Consider the following 10,874-nt stretch of genomic DNA (forward strand, 5'->3'; position numbering starts at 1 on the left):
CTTCATTTTTTTGCCAAATTTTTCATTTCAAAAATATCAAATGACAATGTGAATGACTTATCCTTCACGTTTTAGCAATTTACTTGCACTGGGATCACTGAATGGGTCTTTAACTCAGTGCTGCATGGGGAAACCATCAGTTGGGAGTAGGACAAAATTACAAATTGGCTATAAAAACCTAATGATAGGAAGTTGTGCCTATTCATTGTCATGATTAGGCATGTTCTTGAAATCAGAAAGGGTTGTCTTCAATTTATTCACTTATTATCTGATAGGGAATGATTGAAATATAAAGTGTTATTTAGGCCAAATAAAGCAATTTGTTTGGCGAGCTTCGTCCTGGGTTGGATACTTTGTTGCTGGATGCAGAATTCAGAATGGAAGATGTCACAGCAGCCGGGGTCATGCTGGGGCTGTTACCCAGAAGTACAGCAGCGGCACCTTAAAAACAGACAAAAAAGAGAGGAGATTGATTTTTAGATGTGCTGGCGGGGTGAGCGGGGGGGTAAATGATCTAAAGCTGACTTGTTTGCTCTTTAGATAAAAGTGTCCTTGACAAACAGCCACTATACCCACATTCGCCCCAGTGCCACCCATATATCTGCACACCTCAACACAAGTTACCAACAGTCCACCTCCATCCACCCCCACACACATACACCCCTTCATATGATTATACAAGAGGGTGGCCACCCGGGAGTGAAGAGAAAATAACGAGATGAGAGAACAAAGGGAAGAGAGATGAAGAGAACCCGGGGCTCTCCCTGGTTGAAAGTATATTTTGGGGTACCTTTCAGCGATTTTGGTATAGTGATGGGTGGGTTTTCAGCGAAGACCAATGTGCCCAATTTGGAGCATTTGGGGGAACGGCCAATTAGGGCAAATTTTGGTGCTTTTGGGTGTTTTTTGTGAAAAATTGGTATAAGCCCTAACTGTTGGGTGGCAAAACAACAAAAGTATAAATAATATCCGAAAGTCTGCGTGGCACATCCCCAAGCACAAAAAAAAAAAAATTGGAAGACCATGGGGGGGGGGAGGGGGGGGAATAGCAGGAGAAAAAAAGAAAGATCATGCAGATAGCGAGAAAAATGAGAGGAGGGGTATTCGGTCGAGAGAAAGACGGGTAAAAAGTAAGGAAGGGATAGATAATTACCTGAAACATGTGGGCATGCCATTGAAGTACCACTGATGGTATTGGTAGCATAGTTACTGGTGTGCCATGTACTGGTAATATCAACACCAGGAGCAAAAATATCCAAGCAGGATCCGTAGTTAGAGAAAGATGCTCTTACATCGCTGGCATCAGTGGCTCCAACGGTGATGGCCTGAATCAAAAGAAATTTAGGTTTCATTATTTATACATATATTCGTCCTTTTTGTTCAATGGTTTGTTTGAAATCAATCATTTAAAGGAAGTCCGCAATGTTTTAACTCTATAGTTGTCACAAGTTGTGTATATTTTCTTCTATATACGGTACAAAATGAAATTTATGCAAGGCCATTAACAATATTTATTGCATGATAAAATCGACTTTTCACTGCAGCACGGTGCAATAATTTATAGCCTCTTTTCAACCAATGAGCACCAGTAATCTGTTACAAATGCGAAGTAATTATCCACCATAAACCTCATCAACAAAATAGTATTGCTGATTAGTATTAACTTACGTTAGCGGCTCTGGCAGGGGAATAGTTGCATGCATTGGTATTGTCATTACCAGCGGCAACGGAAACAACGAAACCAGCAGAGTATAGATTATTGGCAGCATTATCAAGAGAATTTGAGGCACCTCCTCCTAGGGACATGGAAACCACAGCTGGTTTAGATCCCCTAGTGCGAACGTAGTCCATTCCTGTACACAATTCAAATAAAATGCAACTCTTCGTAAACCCCCTTAAATTATTTCGTTTAATCTTTGAGTGAATGTTTTATAATTCAGAGGCATATAGCAAGCGGGTGGGCAGAGTGGTTGACGAAATCCAGGGGCTCTGAGCAAAAGCGAAAAATGAAATAGGGGGTGATAAAGGAGGTGTTAAAAGGACCACTTGACCTTGGGCCCCGATGCTCTTGCTACGCCCTACGAAAAAAAAACGTTTCTTAGGAGCACACAAAGTTACAAAAGCTACGACATATTATGTTTTTGTTTGTTTGTTTGTTTGTTTGTTGTAATAGAAAAATGCTTATTTACTTTTTAGAAATCCACAAATTTGACGGAGCTCGCTTTAATTGAGCCACTAGGTCTATATCAGCTTGTATCAGGCTGCCTCGCGTTTTACTCTGTAGGCTATTTTATTTTTAACCTCCCCACAACCGTGACTACTGAGATCGGTCTGCCGTGAATCATCAAAGAATGATCATTAAAAATAAATACAATGGCAAACATAACGGAAAACTTGCCTTCAACAATATTACTAGTAGATCCAGATCCGAAACAACTGAGTACACGTACGCCCAAGACCTGGCAATTCTTGGCAACACCATAAGTGTTGCTACCAACAGTACCTCCGCAGTGAGTTCCGTGACCGTTACAGTCTACGCCCTGCATACAAAATTGGTAAAAATATTAAATTTAGTCGTAAAAACTAAAAACTTGACTACTGACCTCATAATATTAGGAAAAACTTATTGCACATACATACATAGAGATGGAAACACGAATACCCTGCGGACTCCGCACCCATCCCACACACGTATCCCTACCCCTATACACCCCCACCCCTGCACATACACATACCCTGGGGACACCTACACACACTAATATTGTATAGACTTTACCCATGGCTTTTCTATTCCCTCAACTTTTATTACACTTACATCTCCTCCCATAGCATCATACCAAGCACTGGCACGTCCACCGAAATCAATATGGGTTGGGTTCATACCAGTGTCAATAACGTATACATTGACGCCACTGCCGTCACCTAAAGAATATACAAATTAGTTAAGCCGAGGCTTAAAGGGCGAACAATACGGTACTTTTCAAGACCTTAGATAAATGCATGTATGCCGTTGATCAAAGAGATTAGAATGAGGGGATAGAATAGGAATAGAATTAGGGTTAGAACTAGGGGCTCTACCTGGTTGAAGATGGGGATGTGCCACGTTTTGGGGTACCTTTTCAACGATTTTGGTATATCGATGAGTGGGTTTTCAGTGGAGACCAAAGCGCCGAATCGGGCGCATTTTGGCAAAAGTGTCTATTAAAAGTTGGTCAAATTTGGTGATTTATGGGTGTTTTTTTGGTTGAAAATTGATATATGGGTAGTAAAAACAGCATAAAGTAGATATAGAGAAAGTCAGCATCCCAAAGTCTGCGTGGCACATCCGTGTACAAAGTTTTTCGAGACCTCACCTCGGGGGTAATGAGTATATTATGATACGATTACAATATTATTTGTGGAGCTGGCAACCACTATTCTAAAGTTGCGGAATATAATATTTTTCCAAGCATGCACGAATTTGCACCTTACCATTGACGGCGTATCTGTTATCCAATGGGAGGCTGACTTGATCAATACGATCCAATCCCCAGGTCACTTGGCTTCTGAAGATGCCATCTTCTTCAACATACTCAACTCCAGGCAAGCCACGGATCTTAACATGTGGAAATGAAAGGAGATGAAAAGAAAAGACAACAGAAGGGAACATAAGTAAAGAAACGAAAATAGTATGTTATATACCAAATTACATTTAGTGATTCTTTATACATTGTATGCAAATTAACTCATTATCTACTGTAGCACGGTAGAACATGGCAGATTTTACAAGCAAAAACCCCAGACTCGCCTCTTTTCATACACATCAAAATGTTGATGTTGTGCGACCGTTGCTGGTTATTCGTTAGCTAAAGCTCTTTTCTTATTATTACTTATTATTCGAAAACGAATCTGTCTATGAATATGTTAGGAAGCTTAAAGGTGCAGGAATAAGGTGATAGCTTTGTTGAATATTATGATATTGAAGACTGCACTAGTATTAAATGAAAGTAAGCATGTATTATAAGTATTCAGAAAAAATAATTACCGTGTTGACAAAGCGTTCAGGGAGGGAGACAACGACAGCCTTGATGACAGCTTCAAACTTCTTCTCTACTCTTGCGGGAAGATTGAGAGCCTCGAAACGAGTAACAAAGTCTTCAAGGCGAGATTCAGGCTGTAAAAGTAAGATTGCATGGATGAGAAAGAGTGTCAATTGGGCTAAATGTATAGTCAAAAGGTAGACAATTGAGACAGACAGATAGGGAGAACGACTCAGGCAGGCAGGCAGGCAGGTATCAGGAAAAGCATGTGCAAAAACAGACAAACAAAATATGCACTCCACACCCCCATGCACACACCACACCGTCACAATCATCATTGTGTTAATGCAAAATGCATAGATCTAGCCTACATGGACACAATTCGAGTTTATACGCTCATTGCCTGTAAGGACTGCGGTTAAGACTCGTTGTTGTTTTCTGTGGTCATGAAGCAGCAAGGACAGCATCAAGGTAGTCTTTCCTGTGCCCGGGTATCCTCACAAAATTTAATTGCGTTTATTCAACCACGTGCTCTATACGAATATTGGGGTACCCGAGTCCAAATTTCAGCGTCATGTATCACTTGAGCCTTAGTCTTATGTTTAGAAGAAGATGAACAAATGATAAAATTAATAATACCGTCGCTCTGCATAATATTACCTACCTTGATACCAATGATATATCTTCCGTCGATCCTTTCCGTAGCACGCATCAAAGGCGCAAAATCGACGGCACAGGCCGCGGCCACAAACATTGCAAGTACGCACAGGAATCTCATGATGGCTGTTTCTGTATTTAATAGTTCAAATGTTGGTATAATTTATAATTTATTTATTTAATATATTGGCTTAATCCGGGGGGGGGGAGCAGTATTAGAATGTATTGACCCAGTAATACAATGTTTGCTGGGAGATAACCTGTAAAAATATTTGTATAAACACGAAGTATGAGAAATAAAAATATTCCGGTAAATCAAGAAAATGTGAAAAAAAATCCTCAACGAACACATAATTTACAGTAAAAACTAGTTTTTTCATTTAAAAAACCCCTCTTCCCTTCGCGGTGATGGCTAATAAAAGATGATACCATATACAAATCAATACTAGATCAAAGTTAACTTACCTCAACTTCGTCTTCGTTGTAAGAACAATGGAGAACCTCTCTGATGTTGTCTATTATATAGCACTTACAAGTATCTTACGTTTGCATTTTCTTATCTCATTCCTTTAATATCATCAAAATAAGACGCACCAGATGATTAATTCTCATACAAGTACAAGGCATTTAAGGCAGGTCGGAAGGGAGCATGACCTCACGGTGTTTGCATTCAAATATTGAGACAAATAAATCTGACACACAAGACTGAGGCTTGGTATGGGTTCTAGGAAATCCCAAGGCTATATATTTAAGGGTGTCATTTCTGCCCCAAGTGTATGATCTTTCTTGGGAGTTGGAACTATAAATGTGACGCCCAAAGCTTTCGTTAAATATATATTTTATTAGTCGTAACTACAGAACCGCAAGACCTATGGAAATATAAATGCGATTATTGGCTTCCCAGCTTGACTCATTTCCTATGACCTCAATGTATTAATGACTTAAGAAGTATAGGCCTACTTCAGTTTTAGTTAAATAATTTATTATAGATGGTTAATATTGGAAAATATGGCTCTTGCCATCTCACTCGCCTTAAGAGACTTCCGATGTTAGTGGTCTGACACATGGATTATGAGATTATTAAAATGATATCTAAATATAATGACTAGACAAGAGCATATATCTTTAGTTTTATCTTTTTTCTTATTTTGTTGGTTTCTTTACATTAGATAGTGTGACACCATAAATAATGACCGATGCAGAAGTGAAATGTTTTTTATATATACATTTTGCATTGTTTTAACCAAACCATCATGACCATGGCCATGATAGCATGGCGTTATGTTTGTTCTGTATAGCTGATATTAATTTATGATTTGCGGAATTGAAACTTACTATCCAACCTATACCCCTTATAATTATGTGGACCCGTTTTAAAGGCAATTTTACGTTATTTGCGATGTCCTGGTTATATCCAGCAGACAGAGGACGTCCACGTTCGTTTGTGATGTGTGTATCCATATGTAGGTCCTCGTTTGGAGGTATTTACAAACACACCCCCACGCCGTCCCACCCACCCTTTACACCCACTGTGCCCTATGATGTGGTATACAAAAATGCATGATAGTAATTGAAATGTAGTCTATTCTGGTGGGAAAAGACATCGAATTTTACACTGTGTCAAATTGCACAAAGTGCTTCGATTTTGAAAAAAAGATGTGTCCAAATGCTCGTCTTGATATAAAGATAGGATTGCACAATCTAGGATGTTTCATTACCTGTGTAATGCATCTTTTGTCAAAATCGGAGTATTTTTATATTTTCGACCCCCATATAGCCACAAAATTGTCCTTTAATGTTTGACCTTTAAACAAATAATAAATCAAGAATGGTACATCCTAGATATGTCAAACAATACATTTCCTGAATGCTTATGATAAGTATTTTAAACACAATTTGATCAAGTTTGAAATTTGATCTTGTACAAAGTTCGATGACCTTTCCCGCCACAAGCTACTCCAGTTCTATTGATGTCACTTGTTTTTGTATAGTCCATGATGTCAACTACCTATAGTAGCATAAGCGGTAGCTTTGCCCCCCCCCCCCCGTGATACCTCCAAACATACAGGACTCACCCACTATACTTCATCAATACCACTATCAGTAGTGAATACTTCATCAATACCATTATCAGAAGTAGAAAAGTACTCCATCTATATTACAATCAGCAGTAGATAGCTACTTCACCAATTCCACAATCAGCAGAAGATAACTACTTCATCAATACCAGTAGAAGATAACTACTTCATCAATACCACTATCAGCAGTAGAAAATTACTTCAATATCACAATCAGCAGTAGATACCTACTTCATCAATACCACTATCAGCAGAAGATAACATCTTCATCTACTGAAGTGAATACTTCATTAATACCACTATCAGCAGTAGATAGCTACTTCATCAATACAACTATCAGTAGTAGATAGCTACTTCATCAATACCAGTAACAGCAGTAGATAGCCACTTCATCAATACCACTATCAGCAGAAGATAACTACTTCATCAATACCACTATCAGCAGTAGATAGCTACTTCGTCAATACCACTATCAGCAGTAGATAACTACTTCATCAATACCACTATCAGCAGTAGATAGCTACTTCATCAATACCACTATCAGCATTAGATAGCTACTTTATCAATACCATTATCAGCAGTAGATAACTACTTCATCAATACCACTATCAGCAGTAGATAGCTACTTCATCAATACTATCAGCAGTAGATAGCTACTTCATCAATACGCAGTAGATAACTAATTCTCCAATACCACTATCAGCAGTAGATAGCTACTTCATCAATACCACTATCAGCATTAGATAGCTACTTTATCAATACCATTATCAGCAGTAGATAACTACTTCATCAATACCACTATCAGCAGTAGATAGCTACTTCATCAATACCACTATCAGCAGTAGATAGCTACTTCATCAATACCACTATCAGCAAGAGACAACTACTTCATCAATACCACTACCATCAGTAGATAACTACTTCATCAATACCACTATAAGCAGTAGACAACTAATTTTCCAATACCACTATCAGCAGAAGATAACATCTTTATCTACTGAAGTGAATACTTCATTAATACCACTATCAGCAGTAGATAGCTACTTCATCAATACAACTATCAGTAGTAGATAGCTACTTAATCAATACCAGTATCAGCAGTAGATAGCTACTTCATCAATACCACTATCAGCAGAAGATAACTACTTAACTACTTCATCAATACCACTATCAGCAGTAGATAGCTACTTCATCAATACACAGTAGATAACTAATTCTCCAATACCACTATCAGCAGTAGATAGCTACTTCATCAATACCACTATCAGCAAGAGACAACTACTTCATCAATACCAGTAGAAGATAACTACTTCATCAATACCACTATCAGCAGTAGAAAATTACTTCAATATCACAATTAGCAGTAGATACCTACTTCATCAATACCACTATCAGCAGAAGATAACATCTTCATCTACTGAAGTGAATACTTCATTAATACCACTATCAGCAGTAGATAGCTACTTCATCAATACATCTATCAGTAGTAGATAGCTACTTCATCAATACCAGTATCAGCAGTAGATAGCTACTTCATCAATACCACTATCAGCAGAAGATAACTACTTCATCAATACCACTATCAGCAGTAGATAGCTACTTCGTCAATACCACTATCAGCAGTAGATAACTACTTCATCAATACCACTATCAGCAGTAGATAGCTACTTCATCAATACCACTATCAGCATTAGATAGCTACTTTATCAATACCATTATCAGCAGTAGATAACTACTTTATCAATACCATTATCAGCAGTATATAGCTACTTCATCAATACCACTATCAGCAGTAGATAGCTACTTCATCAATACGCAGTAGATAACTAATTCTCCAATACCACTATCAGCAGTAGATAGCTACTTCATCAATACCACTATCAGCAAGAGACAACTACTTCATCAATACCACTACCATCAGTAGATAACTACTTCATCAATACCACTATAAGCAGTAGACAACTAATTTTCCAATACCACTATCAGCAGAAGATAACATCTTTATCTACTGAAGTGAATACTTCATTAATACCACTATCAGCAGTAGATAGCTACTTCATCAATACAACTATCAGTAGTAGATAGCTACTTCATCAATACCAGTATCAGCAGTAGATAGCTACTTCATCAATACCACTATCAGCAGAAGATAACTACTTAACTACTTCATCAATACCACTATCAGCAGTAGATAGCTACTTCATCAATACCACTATCAGCATTAGATAGCTACTTTATCAATACCATTATCAGCAGTAGATAGCTACTTCATCAATACCACTATCAGCAGTAGATAACTACTTCATCAATACCACTATCAGCAGTAGATAGCTACTTCATCAATACCACTATCAGCAGTAGATAGCTACTTCATCAATACCACTATCAGCAGTAGATAGCTACTTCATCAATACGCAGTAGATAACTAATTCTCCAATACCATTATCAGCAGTAGATAGCTACTTCATCAATACCACTATAAGCAGTAGACAACTAATTTTCCAATACCACTATCAGCAGAAGATAACATCTTTATCTACTGAAGTGAATACTTCATTAATACCACTATCAGCAGTAGATAGCTACTTCATCAATACAACTATCAGTAGTAGATAGCTACTTCATCAATACCAGTATCAGCAGTAGATAGCTACTTCATCAATACCACTATCAGCAGAAGATAACTACTTAACTACTTCATCAATACCACTATCAGCAGTAGATAGCTACTTCATCAATACCACTATCAGCATTAGATAGCTACTTTATCAATACCATTATCAGCAGTAGATAGCTACTTCATCAATACCACTATCAGCAGTAGATAACTACTTCATCAATACCACTATCAGCAGTAGATAGCTACTTCATCAATACCACTATCAGCAGTAGATAGCTACTTCGTCAATACCACTATCAGCAGTAGATAACTAATTCTCCAATACCACTATCAGCAGTAGATAGCTACTTCATCAATACCACTATCAGCAAGAGACAACTACTTCATCAATACCACTACCATCAGTAGATAACTACTTCATCAATACCACTATATAATAAGCAGTAGATAACTAATTTTCCAATACCACTATCAGCAGAAGATAACTACTTCATCAATACCACTATCAGCAGTAGATAGCTACTTCATCAATACCACTATAAGCGGTGGATACATAATTCTCGATCTCCAATACCACTATCAGCATTAGATAGCTACTTCATCAATACCACTATCAACAGTAGATAACTACTTCATCAATACAACTAGCAGCATTAGATAGCTACTTCAACAATACCACTACCAGCAGTAGATAACTACTTCATCAATGCCACTATCTGCAGTAGATAGCTAGTTCATCAATACCACTATCAGCAGTAGATAGCTACCCAGCAAACACAAAACGTTTTCGACATCATTCGCAAAAGGTTATAAAAGGTTGTCAGAAAACGTTTAAATGTCGGGTTATATAAAGGGTATATTAAGAGTATAAAACGTTTTTTATAACCTTACAAAACATTTTTGATAATCTACTGCTCAGCAAACAAAAATGTTTTACAGAAAACGTTTAAATGTCGGGTTATATAAAGGGTATAAAAACGTTTTAATAACATTCCAAAAACATTCTTGAAAACTTGATACAAAACATTCTAAACAGAATGTTATTTTGGGGTTGAAAAAATATTTTGCGAAAAATGTTTGCCCAAAATATTTGCAATAACGTTTTAAAAACGTTTTCATGACCTTTATATAACCCGACATTTAAATGTTATTAAAAGGTTTTAAAAAAAACATTTTAAGAACATTTCTGTGTTTGTTGGGTTCAAATATTTTAACATAATGTTATTTAAGTATTGACAAAATATTTGGCGACAATGTTTGCAAAAATAGTTTAAAATAACATTTTTTGAAAACATTTAAAAAATATTGTTGTAGTATGTTTTCATACAAAACGTTTTAAAACGTTATCATGACATTTATATAACCCGACATTTTAATGTTATTAAAACGTTTTTACCTATACCAAAAGCCAAAATATAACTTATTTAAAACGTTTTTGTGTTTGCTGGGTACTTCATCAATAAGCAGTAGATAGCTACTTCATCAATACCACTATCAGGA

At 37.1% G+C, this 10,874-nt stretch overlaps 1 protein-coding gene across 1 annotated transcript; it reads right to left on the minus strand.

Annotated features, from left to right (window-relative positions):
- Positions 1-157: 157 nt before the first annotated feature.
- On the minus strand, positions 158-4,813 carry LOC140147731 (aqualysin-1-like). The gene is made up of 8 exons (XM_072169490.1): positions 4,684-4,813; positions 4,025-4,153; positions 3,472-3,595; positions 2,816-2,922; positions 2,399-2,540; positions 1,669-1,853; positions 1,154-1,325; positions 158-441 (listed from the first exon to the last, which is right to left on the minus strand). The coding sequence occupies exons 1-8, from the start codon at positions 4,795-4,797 to the stop codon at positions 302-304; spliced, it is 1,113 nt and encodes a 370-aa protein (XP_072025591.1). The 5' UTR covers positions 4,798-4,813; the 3' UTR covers positions 158-301.
- Between the last annotated feature and the right edge of the window lie 6,061 nt (positions 4,814-10,874).

The sequence above is a fragment of the Amphiura filiformis genome, chromosome 3, assembly GCF_039555335.1.
Source record: "Amphiura filiformis chromosome 3, Afil_fr2py, whole genome shotgun sequence".
Lineage (NCBI taxonomy): Eukaryota > Metazoa > Echinodermata > Ophiuroidea > Amphilepidida > Amphiuridae > Amphiura > Amphiura filiformis.